This window comes from Leptosomus discolor, chromosome 5, assembly GCF_034619465.1.
Source record: "Leptosomus discolor isolate bLepDis1 chromosome 5, bLepDis1.hap2, whole genome shotgun sequence".
Taxonomy (NCBI): domain Eukaryota; kingdom Metazoa; phylum Chordata; class Aves; order Leptosomiformes; family Leptosomidae; genus Leptosomus; species Leptosomus discolor.
In genome coordinates, this window is record NC_141395.1 from 36,364,790 (window position 1) to 36,383,176 (window position 18,387).

General features: G+C 35.7%; 1 protein-coding gene across 1 annotated transcript in view; it reads right to left on the bottom strand.

The window, feature by feature from the left end:
- Window positions 1–6,911: 6,911 nt before the first annotated feature.
- ITGAV (integrin subunit alpha V) overlaps window positions 6,912–18,387 on the bottom strand; it is a 44,325-nt gene continuing 32,849 nt past the window's right edge. Inside the window, exons 22-30 of the mRNA XM_086465037.1 lie at window positions 17,713–17,792; window positions 15,467–15,547; window positions 13,137–13,242; window positions 12,045–12,203; window positions 10,506–10,619; window positions 8,735–8,848; window positions 8,531–8,638; window positions 7,401–7,523; window positions 6,912–7,007 (exon numbers count right to left, since the gene is read on the bottom strand). Coding sequence (XP_086321163.1) covers window positions 6,912–7,007; window positions 7,401–7,523; window positions 8,531–8,638; window positions 8,735–8,848; window positions 10,506–10,619; window positions 12,045–12,203; window positions 13,137–13,242; window positions 15,467–15,547; window positions 17,713–17,792 — 981 coding nt within the window. The remainder of the gene's footprint in view (window positions 7,008–7,400; window positions 7,524–8,530; window positions 8,639–8,734; window positions 8,849–10,505; window positions 10,620–12,044; window positions 12,204–13,136; window positions 13,243–15,466; window positions 15,548–17,712; window positions 17,793–18,387) is intronic.

Below are 18,387 nucleotides of genomic sequence, written 5' to 3' on the forward strand. Positions count from 1 at the left end.
TTTGTCATTGCTTCTCACATTTGGAAGGTCTGTGTTGTGTCCTGCAAGGTTAGTCTTAGCATGTCCTGTATGTCTGTCAAGAGAGGTAATGATTCAGCACCAAACTTTTAGAAGGTTTATCAGAAAGATGCAGTAAAACAGATTGATTGTGAAATACTTTGTTAGAAGATGTGCTGCTGACAGCACTAACCCTAATGCTTTATGAGAAAATATATTGATGAGATATTAATACAAATACTTTTTTAAAAAGTTATTTTCAATTTCACCATGTTCTTAAAATTACTTGAACTGCCGATTTAAAAATACATTAATGTACTAATATGTAATAAAGAACATATCACTAATTAATTTACAAACCCAGTAATGATAAAAGCATTCAAAATATCATCCATGTATGCAAAGAGTCACAAACAAATCTAGGCAATGTGAAAGCAATGTAACTCAAGTGGAGGCAGTGGAGTTGTGTTGATGTAAATAACTCAAGACATGGACTATCATTTTTTTTTAAGGTGGTTATGGCCTAACATGAGAATTTGAAAAACCACTCTGTTGCCTTGTTGCTGTAAGGAGATAGCCATTGTCACTAATTTATCAATAATGCATTAATTTGGAACCGCCGAACAGATGTAGTGATCACTGTGCTGATAACTAACTGAAGGTATCAGTTTAACAAAAGCTAGGCCTGTGCTGGCTGCAGTGTGTACTGAAAAAATGGCAAGAGGCATGTTTTGACTACTGCTGTGATGTTTCTTATGCACATTAGGTGTAGCTACTGTGATGTCACTGGAAGCTGTTAATTAAACCACAAATTTATCAGGTTTTTATCTTTTCAGTGTCCTTTTTTATTGTTTTCTTTAAGTTAACAAATTCTCTACTATCAATCCAGGGAGTTTTTCTAAAGGGTTCAACAAGCACCAACATTTATTTCTAAATAAGTGTTCTAGCAATGCAAAATAAACGTGTATGCCTTTATTGTGACACAAAATATTTACTGTCACCCCACTCACAAAGATGAGTATGTTTGTTAATCAGAAAGACAAAATGAGTCTAATAATACAACACAAAAAGAAACACCACCTCTCTGAGAATTTTCCTAAAAAAAGGACAAGAATTTGCCATTTTCTACAGTGACATGGCAGATATAAAATCTGAAATATTTATTTTTTGGTATACAAAAATTTTTGTAGGAAATCAGTTTTCTGGTGAGAGAATATAATTTGTGACTAGGACCTCTTTCTTACTTGTCATTACAAAATTTTTTGACTCAAGGTTAATATGTGCTGCTTTAGCTGAGAATGTAAAAGTTGTGTAAATGCGACCTTTTCGTATTTAGTAGATAACTGTGGGTTACAAACATATACTATGAAATATTTTCAGGTAAATTAAACATTAAAAAATATGCCTAGGATTAAAAAACAAACGAACAAACAATTCTTCTTAATTAGGAGGTAATTTATTGCAAAATTCTAAGTATCAGAATCAACTAAATACTTAAATTTTTCAGTTCATCCAATCATAATATTTTGAAGTTGTATATATATATAGAAAAATACAACCTAATAAATTCAATCAAATTTGAATTAGGATGAAAAGAATGTGTTGAAAAGAAAACCATAGCTTAATAGCTATATATTTGATATCAGTACAGAATTACTGTGCCACAATACCTACACTGTTTTGCAAAATTCATAATTTAATAAAAATAAGGCGAATTCAAATGTATATTGTTCTCCTTAAATGTACCAAAGACTTTTGAAACAAGTTCATAGTTACTGAAAATATTCCCATTTATGTTACAACTATTTACTACATGACTAAGAAACCCAAAATGCAGCACTCTCATTAGTATGTTAATTTTCTGCTTGTACAAACAATGCTGTACTGATTTAATGCATGAGCAAAAACAACAAAGGCATAAAATTTCTATTACAAAGAAATAAAAAAGTGTTACATTTTCAACATACTTGTATCCTATCAAATACAGGTTTCCTTCATGGACTAGAAAAAGCCACCTAAACCTGTAAAAGTTTTTTTTTTTTTTTTGTAGATTCAAATGCTACATTAAATCTTCATTTACTTTACAAAAGCCAAGGGTCAAGTTATTCAACCTTAATGCAGCATATTTGGAGAACGTCATTGCATGAAAGGTTAGATTTCCTGTGTTATATAAAAAATATACACACTGCAAAAGAATAGACTGAAGTACTGAATACCATAATCACACGAAACAGTAGTAGCACTACAGACATTGTATAGTATATTGTATTATTGTATAGTCTCTAGTCAATTTTTCCAGAATGGATTTAAAAAAATATTGTACCAATTCTCAATAACTCAAGAGTTAGTAATGGATACACTTTAGAATATAAATCATGTTTCACCCAATGTGGGTAATCAAAAACTTTCTATACCATTCATTTATCACCTCACACTGCTTTTGTTAATGTCCTTAAAAATACTGACCACTGCAAGTCAACAAACTACATCCCTTCTTAGGCAAACAAAAATAAACAGAGAAATGGGCAGTGAAGTAGATCTGATCATGTTATATTGCACTTAGGAATCAGACGCTAGAGATTCAGTACAAGAGAGTCCAGATCCCACTCAAGTCAGTAAGAGTTATTAGAGCTCAGCATATAATCATGATCCAAACTGTGGGATTTGTTTGTGATAGGAGGCCACTGCCAACAGAGAACTGATGGGTTCTTCCCATCTCAGAAACAGACAAACAAAAAAAAAATCATCTCTTTGCTGTAAAGCTCATCTGTGGTCTGCCACCACTTTTTTACTTTTTGGATTTCCATTTTCCTTTTATAAAATCCTATTTATTTTTTTTTCCTCATTAACAGCCAGCAGCATTGAACACAGAGTCACATTCAAAGCCAATTGCAAGGAATGTCAGATTTTCTGTGACTTCATTAGACTGTGGAATAGGTCTTAGTCTGGACCAAAGGCAAGAACTGACTAGATTTTCACCAGGGTAATGCTGCTCTGTGACTATTTGTGAGGGTGTAGGAAAAAATACTGCAGGGCCTATGCCAGGGCAACCAACGGCAAACCAGGATGTTGCAAAAAATCTTAAGTGCAACTTGAATCCTTCTAATCACCAAGAACATGCTGGTTATAGCGGAAATATTTTCAAAATACCCATGAGAGTTGACCTTAAAAACTATTTAAGCAGGGACACAAGTTTAGAAACAACTAAATATTAAAGACCTTTGATTGGAATAAATGTTTTACAGAGAAAGAGCGTAAATAATAAACCTTCTTAAAATTTGCACAAGCATTATATGAATCAAAGGTCAACATGTAAATCAAAATTTATAATAGAAAAATGGGACAAATAAAATTATGAACGTGATAACTGATATCTGCAAACATTTCCTCAAAGACTTCAACGTATATCGATAACATATATCCCATATTTGACTTCGCAGTCATGCTTAAACAAAAGCTATCTCTGCAATTTGGTAGCTTCTTGAAAGAGATGTAAACCTATAAATTAGGTTCCTTGCTAAATATTGTGAAATCTAGTAGTAGATAATATGCATTTTTTAATATAAATCACTTTTTAATACTGACCATAAAATGCTGCAATAACTGCAAACTGGAGTACTTACAGAATTTCATCTATCATTATAACAGATAGAGCTCTTTTAAAATGTTTTCATTGTCTAAATAATTACATAGCTGTTGATTTTGTATTCATAAAAAATATCCTTCTGAAACATAACTCTCAAAAGAGGACTAATTCTCTGTTACTGTACTTGTATTTTTGTAATGCTTCCAGTATGCATCTTATGCACATGAAGTTTTACTGAAGGGCATTACTTTCATTCCTAGATATATTTTTTCAAGTTTCTTTAAAAGTTTTAACATCATTCTACAATATTTGCTATAAGAATACATCAATGACTTAAGTCACTATGACATTTATACTGACATGAGTACATATATAGTCTGTAATCTTATTGCTGAACCTAGAATGTGATATCAAATGTTTCCTGCACCCCTATTCAGGAAAGCATTCTGTTCAGCATCTTCCTGAAACATAAATGTTACTTTAAACTGAATTTGGGGTGTTATATCTATGTTCACTAAGTAACCTGGATACTCCATTTACATATGCTACTGGGTTGGGTTTTTTTAACCAAACTGGAAATTCATGGACATGGGGAAGCAACTATTTGCTTTTATTCTCCAGTAGAATGCAAGAAAATAAGAATTACTTAAATAAGTCTTGCTTTACGTAACTTCAATAAATGGAAGAAACCTTCCATAGCTACAGTAGCTGTATCACTAAAATGTACCTTTTTATCCTGAAAATCAGCAAAATGAGCTTCCCGTTGCCACACAAAAATTAAGATGCCATTAGCACTAATAACGCTACGGTATCCCTTCCGTGTGAGCTGAAGAGATCTTGATCATACCTTTTTTTTTTATTTTCATCTCCTTGTAACGCCTAGACATGCAAGCAATCTAATAAATTTCAAGTCGACATGGCATGTACATGTAATGAAAGCACATATGTAAGAATTAGAGCTATAATCTGTCTGACAGTCTCTTAAACCTCTTAAGCTACTAAGATTAAGACTGGGTAAAACCAATCTCCTTACATACAGATAATCAGTTGACAAAGTGTGCGAACTAGAAGCCTGTGTAAGTAACTGAAATTGTGTTTTATAAAAGTCACATTTTGAGGCCAGGATCAAAGCCTGACTCCTGATTCTTTATTATGCTACTTGTAACAATACTAGAAGTAAAGACAAAAATAAAACATTGGCCACACTGAAGACCTTGAAAATTCAGTGAAAGCGGACTTATGCCCTATACCCTCTCATATAAACTAATTATATCTAAACAACTTGTCTAAAACAAACACATTTAAATGGCTACCTATGCAAGCCTATATCTGATATACACGTTGGCCCCGGCAGACTTTGTGCTGTCTCTCTTAATGACTCAAATGCTACCATGGTTCAGTGAGTAAGAACGGACTTAACAACAAATGCCATTTGTGGATTTTAAATCTCAGAAGGGATGCAGAAATGAGAGTTGAATCAAACTGTTCATTTCAGATAACTCTGGGTTTACTGGGCATTGCAGTATTTAGGGGGGAGATGCAGCTTTGAAAAAAAAAAAAAAAACCCAAGGTACAAAACCAAAGCAAACCTGAGTTTTGGTCCTTTTAAGAGCTTGTCTACTTAGAAATCTCACTGGTATAATTACAGTAGAAGTCTTCCTTTCTGTATGTGGCTGCATACAGGGAGTTTATAATGTAACTTACCCACTTTTCGGAACAAAGAATAAACGAATCTCATATAAGACACCTTTTTAATGTACTTTTTTTAAAGTATGTCCACTCTAAGATTTATGCAACACAGGTACATGTGGTTGCAAGCCAAACAACCTCCTAATTTGCAGTTACTTGTCTACTGAAATGCACGTAGACAATGTTCTTGTGTTCTTTCTTAAGTGTAAGAAGCTTCATTTTACCACACCAGTGCTGAAGGAAGTAAGCTAGGAATGACATAAACCCATGGCTATAAACCACTGAACTTTTGGTATGTTTAAAAAACAACACTAAACCAAAATATTTAGTGTCCTTTCTGGTAATGAAATGTATCGAACATAATGAAATGTCTTGTGCAATGAAATGTATGACGAATGAAACAATGAACGAATGAAATGAAACTAGCCAAATCAACCTTTTCTTTTCCAACCCTTTCACATTGTCAGTTATACTCTGCTTCATTTGACAAGCCCACTGTTCTCTCAGGGCAGGTGGCGAGGCAGGCATGAGTGTGGCTAAAGTACTGATGTAATCTATATATATTTGCCTGGCAGATAGTCTAAACAGTCCCGATAATACTCCAAGCTGCACTTGGACATGGTCAGCCACAGAATGTGAGCATTAACAGCTCTCTTACAGTGCATCAGGTAACGTGTCAGGAAGTATTCCCTCCATTGTTTTGCCAGAAACTGAAATTCAACCCGAGGAATATACAGACTTATCTGCAAACCCTGTGCAGGTTTGACCTGTGAACATAAAGGCTATGGGTTTTCTCATCAGACATGTCTGTTGGCATGTCCAACATCTTATCCCTGGCAGTACCTGAATGGATCCATGCTGCCAGGAATTCTGTGGAACACCTGGATCCTGCTCCATGGAAATATACAGCAGAGTCTTCGGGTCTTGCCCTGAATCTTTTTGCTAGGTCCCATAGAAAGCACATCATCTCCAGCTTTCTACCACTCACTTCTGTTTCTGTAGGCTCAATCCCTACAGTAAGAGCCCTAGGACCTGGGGAACAGTCTAGAGGGAAACCACAAGGCAGATGACTGAGTAGGAAGGGTAACAGGCATGCAGAATAGGTATCAGATTTGGATGATTCCACTGAATAATCTCTTTTTGAGCAGGAGGAAAATCATCAGCAGAATTAATGGGTCAAACAATTTTCTTCACTTTTGTTAAGTATTTTTTGTGCTCGGAAATAAAATGTAGTGTACTCTAACAAAGAATGAATCGAAACTAAACATGTAATCCAGCAAGTATTTATGGAAGCTGTTGGCTTCAAGAGCAAACACAGAATCTGTGTAGCAATTCATGTAAAGTTGGTCAGTCCATGAATCAAAAAATATGCCTCCTACATCCCAATAAGCAAAATCATAGCACTACACATTACTTTTTTTTCACACACAAATCAGTGCAAATGTGTTAGTCACATGTATGAACATAATTAATATCAAAAGGAGGATTTAAATATATTGCTCTTATTTGTACATGCTGATAACTTCTCAGACCAGCAGCTTTGCAGTCACAAGTGTTTTTCCTTAATGGGGAAACCAATATTTGTAACCAAGATGTAGGCATTTTCAAATTTCAGAATGTCTTAAAGATAAAACTCTGCTTAAGTTTCTGATGTGCCTTCTCCATTCTCATGCGGTTGCAGCTGTTCTCTTTCTTGCTCTTCCTGAGGTGGTCTCACACGTTTGAAAAAGCCCATCTGTGATTCAGAGAACAATAAAGAAATTGCATCATGATTTTCAAAACATACATCCTTTCTCTTTCTCCTTCCTTCTTCATCAGATCTTACTAGTTGTTAGATTTTTTTTTCCCCTTCAACTCAAAACTTTTTCCTTATTTTTGACCTCCAAAGCCAATAAGTATCAGCTGAAAAATTAAACTGAGTAATTCAGCACAATCACAGACATCCTCTTTTATTGAACTTCTTCCTGACAAAGCTGAAAAGTAAAGATATCCAAAAACCTAACTGATTCAGATGATTAGAGGACCAAGGTATTCTGCAAGCTGCTGGTACTATTTGAAGTAATACATCACTAGTAGGGGAAAAAAACCAAAAAAACCCAAAAAACCCCCACACCATTACAGTACTTACTCTGTACATAACAAACACTAGAACAGCCAAGAGCAATAATCCTGCTAGGACAGCCAAAATTATAACCCACACTGGCACAGGCATAGGCTGTGGTTGAATGCCCCATGTAATATTTGTAGTAACCTAGGAGAAAAACCACAATAAATCACACTTTGCACAGCAGTGACATGCCGAGTTCATTCATGCAGTTTAAGTCTTGTATGTCTTTATTCTATAGTGTTTAAAAATAACCCAGCATAAATTACTTTTTCTCTCCAGTGTGAGTAAACAGCTATAGATTAATAGTGACATAAAGACTTCACTGACCCAAATTTAATAGGATTTTAAAATTAAATACAAATGGGTTTCAGGGTTATTTTGGGTTTGGGCTTGTTTTTTTGCAGTCAGTGATACCATGACAACACGTATTCTGTAATGCTTAATGATTTTCAGTAAAACTGTAGAAGTCTCAAAATATTTGGGAATTAAAGAAAAATAATTAAGTGCTTTCCTTTTTTTTTTTTTTTTCTTAAAAGGCAGTATTTCTTGAAACTAAAATCAACTCCACAAGGCTTACAAGAGAAAAAACAGTTAATAATAGGCATTAGAATCAATCACAAGCTTTTTCAACCCCTTTCTTAAGATCTTCTATACTACAGTGCCTACCAAAACCTTTTCATTTGGCTGCCCAAACAAATGGCCTATATCTTCCTTTCTGTTTGCACCCTGTCTCCTTTCTCTCTGAAGCCCTCTAGGGCACAGATGGTCTTTTTGTTCCACATTCACATAGTACTTCATAAAATATAACAAAGTTCCATTATTCAAACTCTTAAGTGCTACTACAGTAGAAGATAATTTTCAAGTAAAATATTTCTCTAACAATAATGGCATTAACAAGAACTTTAGGACTGCTCACCACCATTTTAGTATTTTTCAGTTAAGCTTTTAAAGCTACAAATATTGTTAACTCTAGCTTTAAGACATAAATTTTTGTTTTACCCTCGATTGTACATGTATAACCAAAATATGAATCAAATATTTGATAAAATTACAATTATATCAAGCCACAAAAAAGCTACTCAAAAATCATTGGTTTCATATTTTTTGAAGTAATTATTTATGGTAACTCAAGCTGGATATAAATGACTTACAACTGTAGAATTGTGAATATCTTCAAAGGAAAGGTTCTTATAAGGGAACTCTATAACATTGAAAGCAGCAGATGATTTGAGAGAATAGGAGTGATTCTGATTTTCTTTCTGTGTAAGAAAAAATAAAATTAGTATTGCATAGGGATACAAAAAAATCACTTTTTGTTTTTCAGAAGCAGGGACAGAATATTCACAGTCACTCACATTCATGAAAGTTTGGGTCCAAAGGCGTGATTTTAAATACAAAATCGCACTCTTTCCCCTGTCCAGGTGGCCAACTTGACAGACTATCTTTAAACAATCAGCATTTCCACAGCCCTGCATATGAAAATAGGAAGGATATTCCAAATATGAAAATATTTGAAAAGTCATTAATGGCATTACTTTACCCATATACATACTTTATTGTCCTCTTTTCCTGGCAAAGCACCATATTCAAATATATTAAATAACCCCCAATATTGAATAATTACTTATAGTGTCCTCTAAGTTTGCATTAAGAAAAATACTATGTGAGCCGCTTGGATCCCAAAGGTGAAACAGCTGGCAGTAGCTCTAAGGTATGTACTTCATCTACATACGTAGGAAAAAATATCGGAGGGTGGGTGGGCGGTTTCTGGTCAATTCATATGACCATCCTCCACACGTTTTTTGATAGGAAAACTCATGGCAATTAACTGCACTTGGTGCCAACAAAATACGCTTTGTTGCGTTCAACCGAAGGCTTCAAACTTGACTGACTGACCTAATCTATAAGTCATATTTAGGACTACAGAAGTTCAACTGGCCTTTCTCAACCACATTCCCATTAAAATCCATCAGATAATATTGGTGCTGAACCACCAGTATTTCTGGAGGAGGCAAAGCAAAAATAAGGCTTCATTTTACAATTGTGATTTCAGCTGTACTATAGATAAAAGCACTGTACAGTGTAGGTGCATCTGCCAGTGTAAGAACAACTCAGTGAAATTATTATGAATACTGGATATTAGTGCCTACAAAGGCATTGGGAAGATCTGGCAAAACCCAAGCCCTTAAAAAAAACCAAAGCAAAACTTCCGAACTGCATTTATAAATACTAAATAATATTTTGAGTTTATATCTAAAAAAAAAAAACACCAAACTTTTCTCACCATATAATAAGAACTTAATTCCTATTTCCACTTTCTTTGCTTAGCCCTTTTTTTGTCCTCTCCAAAGCCTAAACATTTCTGGAATCAGGGTTGTACTCTCTTAGTCCCATTGGTCCAGCCTGAACTCCCAAGCCTTTCTCTTTGCCGCCTGCCTGTCCTGCCTTGCCCAAAGCAGGGATAGGTTCATGTCTGCAAGCGCAGTTAGAGAGACAGTGATAAGGTAATGCATTTTCTTCATACTACAGATTATTTCCAATCTTGTTTAGAAAGGACAGGTCCTCCATGTGTCTGATTGCAGAACATCCACTGATCAGCTCAGAAACACGTGTGACATGGACTGTAATTTGTAACAAAGATGATGACTACAGCACTCACCTGCTTCCTCTCAGTTATCCTATTTTACCAGCCTTCCTTGTATGAAGTACTGATTTTCAGATTCAGAAACCAGCACAATATAGAAGACTGACACTGAATGAAATGCCCAACTTGACCTTTACTTTTAAGGACTTAAAACATGACAGCTCAAAACTGTAGGCTTATGCCTCACTGGCTGACTACCCTGAGGAAAAGTGATGCGTATTGGAAAAAGAAAAAAACCAAACCAACACACTACAAAACAAAAAAACCCCAACACACACCAAAAACCCCAAACCACAACAAACCAAAAAAAAACCAACCAACCAGAAAAACCAGCTCCAGAGCATCTGACTTTTTTGTCTGTTAACTGTTTAAATACAGAACATGGATTTTCTGAAACAATTCTTCATCTCATGGAGCTTTCATCTTCATCTCCATTTAAAAAAATGCAAAAAAATATTAATATATCAATGCTGATAGCTTACCAAAGTATGCACATCTCCTTCAATGGCAGTTATATCCCTTCGACTGATATGATGATCGTGATTATCTTCCCTGCTAAGTGTTTCATTCTTATCATCATCTTTAGAAGCAGAAATCTAGGATACACCCAAGAAACCGAAATAATAAATAATTCTTACATTTAGTTATTTGCAGACTTCAAAGTTAAGGTTAAGAAAATATATAACTGATCAGGTTTCTCTCTATCCTAGCTATTCTTCAGAACCTAGCTTTACCTACATCTGTACTTAAAGTGTTACTCCTGCCTTTTCTACATCACTGATGCAAATTTCTAATAAGAACTAATGCAGATTCTTGAGTATCTTAATTCTTCTTCAACTCAAAACTTTTTCATGTATCGAAAAAAATACTCTTAAGACTGCAACAAATAATTCAATTTTGCAATCTTTTATTAAAGTTTTTTTCTCAAAATTTCAGTTTTTAACTCTGAAAAAATAGCACTAGTATGGAAGTGATGTACCATATACCACAGTACATGTGTACACATGCCCAGACATACACAAAAACTTCTTTAGGAAGGGCTTGAAAAAGTATACAGTAGGTTTAATAAATTATTTCATTAATCTCTTAGAAATTCCCAATGTAAAATTGCAAATTGACATATGGGACTAGGCAGACGCATGCTACTTGTCCTCTATATAACAAATTTATGTGAGAAAACTTACAAGAGAGTTGTAAAATATACATTCTTACAAAGGGTATAGCTAAAGCACAGGAAATTTTTATTGATATATTCATTAATGTTGCTTTCTGATTATCAAAGATATGCGAGTATTCTTTGTTGTTCTATACACTGAATATCTTTCCTTAGTCTTTTTATACATGTGTTTGCTTAGATTCTTCTAGAATATACTGATTTTTACTACTTGTTCTAAATTGTCTTAGAATTCAGCTCTCTACTCTCAAACTTGCTGGTTTTTATCTGGTGTTTCTTTGTCTTGTCCAGCCTAGGAAAAAGGAGTTTATTCTGCTCTGTGCTCTGCAAACTGCATGTTTTGCTGACAGTGATAGCATACTCCTAAGCTCCACCGAAAAAACCCTATTGATCTTTGTGGCATTTGGATGAGGGCCTAGGTAAATAAGCTAGTAATAGGAAAAATATTGCCATTTTCTTCCAAGAAATAAGACCCAGAAAACGTACATGAACAGCCCAGAAGCATCTGGAATGTTTTTGTTCATGACCACATTGAATATAATTCATTGCTTTGGACTTAACACAGTGCAGTCTTCAAAAAAAAGAAGAAAAAAAGGAAAAAACACACACACAAAAGAATAGAAACAAGACAAATTTATCTCTGGTTTGACAATCTATTGTCTAACTTTTATCCCATCTGTTATATACATTGACAAGTACTATCAAACAGTGCAGTGTTGTTCCTCAAGCAACAGATGAAAACTTACCTCAGTGTTAGATATTCTCAGGGATCTGGTATTTTGAGTGTTTTTCCAAAAGAAACAAACATACTTCATACCGCTCAAACTATAAGGAAAGTCCTGCTTACCTTAATTTTCAATGGATTGATTTCCATATCAGAAGTGCAGTTCATGGGACCATCGATTTCATACTGAACAATATACAACAGCGTGTAGTTTTTATATTTGTAAGGCCACTGCAAAGTCATCATCACTTTGCTGAATGCACTTGGACCGTTGTTTCTCAGCTGATTATGAAAGTAGAGTTAACAGATGTAAAAAAACCCCAATGCGACCTTCTTTGTTAACGTGCATATAGTTGTTACTTTATAGTTGAGCTATGAATGATACTGCCACTACCCCTACCCACCACCACTTACGGCAATAGCATCCACAACTTCACCTAGATGGTAGCTAAACTTCAGTCCCCCAACAGGCAAAACTTAAAATTACTTCTGTAGTTTGATAAAAATTACTTTGAAGAAAAGCTATATGGCATTAGGGGTTTTGCCTTGAAGATACGCAATTTTTTTCCTTTAAAAAATGGGGGTTTTTTTGTAGTCTATTGCATCAATCACAGCCACTCTACATGTCTCAGCCAAGACACTCTGAGCACAGATATATCCACCCATGAGTTCCGTTAGATAAATAGTCTCTTAAGTTCTAGAACAACTTTTAACTATTTTTATTCACATAGCTTTCTCAGTAATTTAATTGTTTAATCAAACAGTCTAGATTAAAGCTGTGATCATTCTTTTAAGGAAATTTTAAATACTTAGAAGTTTGTCAAGGCAGAAGACTTAACAATAATGATTCAGAACAGTTGGAATACAAAGGAGGATACTGAATAATGTACAGCCATGAGTCATTTTCCGAGTTCAAGTTACTTCAAATGTTTTATCTAGATTTCAAAGTGTTAGAAAATAAAACATGTGTAACACTGTAAAAAAATAGCCTTTTTTATTTAGCCACTCCTGTTACTCTAATTGCAGGCATTCTAACCCTTTTTGCAGATACCAATTATTGACCCAGCATTAAAAAATAAAATAAATCTTTGTTTCCATGCAAGAACAAAATTAAGAAAAAAAAAATCATCATTTACTCCAGAGAAAAGCTACACCACATGATTTCTTTTCATTCATCACAGAACTGTGCAACTGAAATTAGTAGTAGTTGCATACCTCATAGATATGCTGAACTAGAGGCCCAATATCATCTTCTGTTTCTGGATTCTCCTTCGGCTGCCAGTTTGCAATAGGAAGGAATATGTGATCAGGGGACGACACACTAAACAGTGGAGCAAACAAGTCTGTATTATAAAGTATGAAACAGTAAATGTAATTCTCTAAAACATCTCAAAAAAAATCAACATGCTTAAAATACAATCTCCAATTTTTCATCCTCGGTATATAAAAACAGAAGGAATAGAGGTTGAGTGGCTTGTATAGTAAATATTCAGTTTTCTTCTCTACATGAAAAGAGGAATCCTATAATTAGAAACATTATTTTCCTGTCCTAAACTGGATTCATCCTGCAACATCCAATAAACCATTAATAGAATTAAGATACATACATGTCATCCAAAAAATACAAAGTGTGAAATACTTCAATAATGAGAATTATTGATGTAGAAAGACTTATCAGTACAGTCATAAGAATCATTCAGCATGCACTCAGAAGAGTGAAGCTAGCAATAATGCTTTTCAGTTGTGCCATTCCCCCACCTCTCAGATATGAACAAAATTAGATCACGATAATGAATGTAGTGGAAATTTTAAAAAATTGTGAGTTGGGAATCAGAGTTAACTGGCTAAGCAAGAGGACTGTACAGCTTGTATAGATTTCTGGTAAGCAGAAGTAATGGAAGTAATGGAGTCATTACAATATTAATACTATGCTTAAGACTGAAGAAGGTGAGGACATTGCAAACTTATCTTCAATAGGATTTTCAGCTTTGGTTTTATAAAAGGTTTCACGGGCTTTTGCATGAAAACCCAGTCAGTTTGTGGAGGAGGAAAGTGACCTGGAGAAACGTGTGCAACTGTAAAAATGAGTAGCCATTTATTTTTTTGTCTTTAATCTTAAAAAAATTACAGTAACAGAGGCACAACATTCCTTTTTGGAATTAATTTCATAATTATTCAGTTATTTAAGATCTGAAAGTCCAAGGGGTGGCTAGAGAGAACCATATTTAGCACAGAGAAGAGAAGGCTGAGAGGGGACCTTATAAATGCTTATAAATATCTAAAGGGCGGGTGTCAAGGGGCTGGGGCCAGGCTCTTCTCAATGGTGCCCAGCGACAGGACAAGAGGCCATGGGCACAAACTGGGGCACAGCAAGTTTAACCTGAACGTGAGAAAAAAAACTTCTTTACTGTACTGGTTTGGGCTAAATCAGAACTAATTCTGTTTTTTTACTTTTCAGTTAAGTCTCCTCTAACGGCATTTTCTGAAACAGCAGCCTGTTTTTCCAGACAGTGACTGCTCCTAGCAGTGATAAGGCCTGGTGTTTATAGTTCGTACCAAGGAATGGTATGCAGAGGCCCTTGCTTATACTTGTTCTTATAGCGACCAAGGTCACTGCTAAATCTTGTACTCCATGTTGGGGTGCTGGGAGTCAAAAGGGTCGCACCTACAGGGAGGAGTGAACTGGACAGGTGACCCAAACCTGACCAACAGAGTATTCCATCCCATATACGTCATATTCAGTATAAAGCTGAGGGATCGCGAGGGTCTCGCTCTCTTCGTCTCTTCTTCGATGGCCGACATCTGAGGAGGACTCTGTCTGTTCTTCTGTCATCAATCCCGACCCGTGCATCTCTGAATCCAGTGCCTGAGTCCAGCTCCTGCATCCCGTCCCTGCCTGCTGTTGAGTCCAGCCTGGGACTGCCCCAGTGTCAGCCCTGCGGTGTGGTGGTGACGTATTGTCACCAGAGTGGGGGTAGTTTGGTTCAGTATTGGTTTTGTATATATTTGTACATACTGTATATATTTCATTATTTCCTTATTCTTATTATTATCTTTTCTTTTATTGTTACTGTTTCATTAAAGCTGCTTTAGTTTTCTTTTCCAAACTGTAAAGTCTCTCTCGCTTGTTCTCTTTCCTTTTCCCTTTTGGGAGGGGAGAGGGGTTAGTAGAGAGCGTCTGTCATTCGTTAGTGGCCGGCCCAGCCTCAAACAGTGACATTTACATTAAAAATGACAGAGCACTAGAACAGGCTGCGCAAGGAGGTTGTGGAGTCTCCTTCTCTGGAGATATTCAACACCTGCCTGAATGTGGTCCTGTGTGACCTTCTGTAGGTGCACCTGCTTTAGCAGGGGCGTTGGACTAGATGATCTCCAGAGGTCCCTTCCAACCCCTGCCATTCTGTGATATTTTCTTTGTGATTAAAAATTTCCTAAGGCTTCCTGAAAACTTATGCAAACCTGAAAGAAAGTTCATTGAATATAAAGAAGCAAACACACAAAGCTGATTTGAGAAAGATATTTATTAAAATAATATCAGTGCTTACCCTCTAATTTCAACAGCTGCTGAAATAGCAAGGTCAGCCTGATAGAATGCTACTGGACTTAGATTGTCATACAGGTTGGAACTGCAGAGAAAATAAAGTTAATTTCTTAGATGAAATAAGCTAAGTATTTAAAAAACCCGAAAACCTTAAAATAATGTATGTAACATCATAACATGACTCCTGAGCCCCTGTAGGAAAGCACCTTTACTAAAATCTAAGGAGCAGATTCCAGCAAGTTCTCACATAAATGCATGACAGTCCCACCCTCAGTGCGGTTTGGAGGTCCTTCAGCAGGGAGAATTCGATAAAGGACACAAAGCTAATGCTCACTGTGTTCCTTAGCTGCCGCATGTAAGAAAATTCAAATGCCGGTGCTGTGGGATAACATCAACTATATCACTAGCAGAGCCTTAAGTTCCACTTCAGGACATCTGTTTTGCTCAGGGACTTGTTAACTAGTCCCAGGGCAGAAAAGTATGCTAGGAATACTTCTGCCTACCTCTCTTCACAGTGTTTAAACCAGTAAATAAATACAGTTAACGTCCAATCCCTACACTTCAGATACACCAAGAGATGAACAGATATTAAGGCATGTAGAGTCATTCGTACATAAAATTGCTTTGGACTTCCTTCGTAAACCAAGAAATACAGAGAACACTCCTATTCCCCTCAAAGTGGAGCTGGGAAACAGAATCCTGATCTCCTTAGACACACCTGATTTTTCTATCTACCTAACCAAACAATTTCTGTTAGAAAGATCTTAAATCCTCCAATTATTCTTCACTGCTTCTGCAAGAAAAAATACATGCAACAGTATTTTCTTCCTGATCTGTAAATACCTCATTCTTTCAGAGACTAGAGTTACTCTGCTAGTAATTGTGCCAGCTTCGGAAATCTAGCTTTGTGAGTTTAAGACAACTAATGTGATCTTTAAAACCTCTTCAAGATAACACCTTGATAATGCCTGTCACTAGGAACCGTGATTCCCATGTTTGATTGCATCACTCTTCTTGCATTTGTAAGTCATGTAAGAAAATTCCTTCCATAAAAGGTGAAAGTGTTACAGGAACTTCCTTTCTCTTCCATCAGAAGAGAAGCATGACTTAAGCAAACTCACTGACTGTTTTTTCTCCCAGCGAAAGGTAGTTAGTGACCGCTGTTAGCCTAAAGAAGATGACAGACACCCCAGGGAAGATCACTTTCTGCAAAGAATTGGAGTCACATGCCACTGGCACAGCTTACCAGCTGATTGAGAAGAGGGGAAAAAATTGAGCAGACAGTAATGCAACATCAAAGAGATATTTAATGCTGCCAAGGCCTTTGATCAGTTTGCAAACCACTGTACTATTAAAATAGAATGAGGTTTAAATTTATTTAACTCTTGTAGACAAAAAATGCATATGTGGATGAGAAAAATTTATTCACTACATGAAAAAAAAATGAAGCTCTTAAATGGCAAAAAAAAAAAGCGCTTTTGGTCCACCATGGGGAAAAAAGAGCAGCTGTGTTCATACTGTCCATTAAGCAACATAAAACTGTATTAGGTAAAGAGATTCCTATTGACCACATCTCCAAATCTTAAGTATCAACTCCAGTAGGTATACATTCAGATTTATATATCATATTTATATGAAAGCAGCGTGCTCATCTTATAATTAACATTACTGGTTTGTTCTATTTCATTTTTAGACTGTCTTACGCTGGTTACTGTAAAACACTTAAAATGGTTCCCTGCACATTGCTTCTGCTCAAACCATCACATGCATTGCCTTTTCTTAAAGGCTTATACCCCTCATGCTCAAAATACATTAAATTTGAAATTCTGGCTTTACATCAGAAGGAATTCAGAGTTCAAACATCAGTTTTAAAACAGGGCTAGAAACCCAAAGACACAAGTCATTCTCTGGCACTACACAAGTCTCATTAGATCACAATGGTACACAGATACGAAATTATAAAGTTTTTCTTGAAACACTTTAAATGGTTTTGTTCCACATTATTAGTATTTCACTCACGCCACAGCCTGTTTAAAAGCTGTAAGCAAAAGAAACTGCATTCGAACAGAAAACTGCATTTTCTTACTTTTTTTCTCTATTTTAGAAAACACAATTCATTAAAAAGGTGAGTTTATTTTTTAAACAAGGCAAAGACCAGAGAATTAGTTCAGAGTGAAACTAACTGCTTAGTTCATATGCTACTTAGCATATTATGTGCCAGGTGAGGTACATAATCATAGATTTCCATACCTTCGGATCTGCAAGTCAAACTTCACAGAGGTATCCATTTCAGACTGCTGGTGCACGCTGAAACGCAGGCCAGCTAATAGCTTTAGAAAAGAATCACTGTGGTTCAGTGGAAGCACAACAAAATATGCAATAAAAGCTTCTTAATACTATTATACTACAACAAAATTGCTTGAGGCTTGTGGGCATAAGGGAACACACACGGAGAACTGGCAAATAAAACTTGTCCAGTTCATCAAGACTAGAAGTGTACCGTACTCTCTGTAGATTTCAGCCGATGCATTACTGCTACAAAATAGAAATGTAGTTTACATCATGCTCACCCCCCTTGCTTCAGCCATTTTTACACATAACTGAGCCTCCCTATGTGTTGTGAAAAGTACTTCAGTCAAAAGAACAGGGCACGCTTCAATGATTCTAAATGCAGTTCCCAAGGTTTGCTCTAAGTCAGTGCATGATAGTTGCTTCAACAGCTGTACAGTTCAGCTTGATATACTTTGAAAGACTTCGAAATAGCATTTATTCTTCTATACAAAATGTTTCTTGGAAGAAAAGCACCAAACTGTGACTGACTTTCACTTTATTTCCTCAGAAAATAAGACTTATTATGTCATATCATCTTAATATTCACCAGGTCCCACTAATAGTTCTTTAATTCTTCCAATTTCAGCTACATTT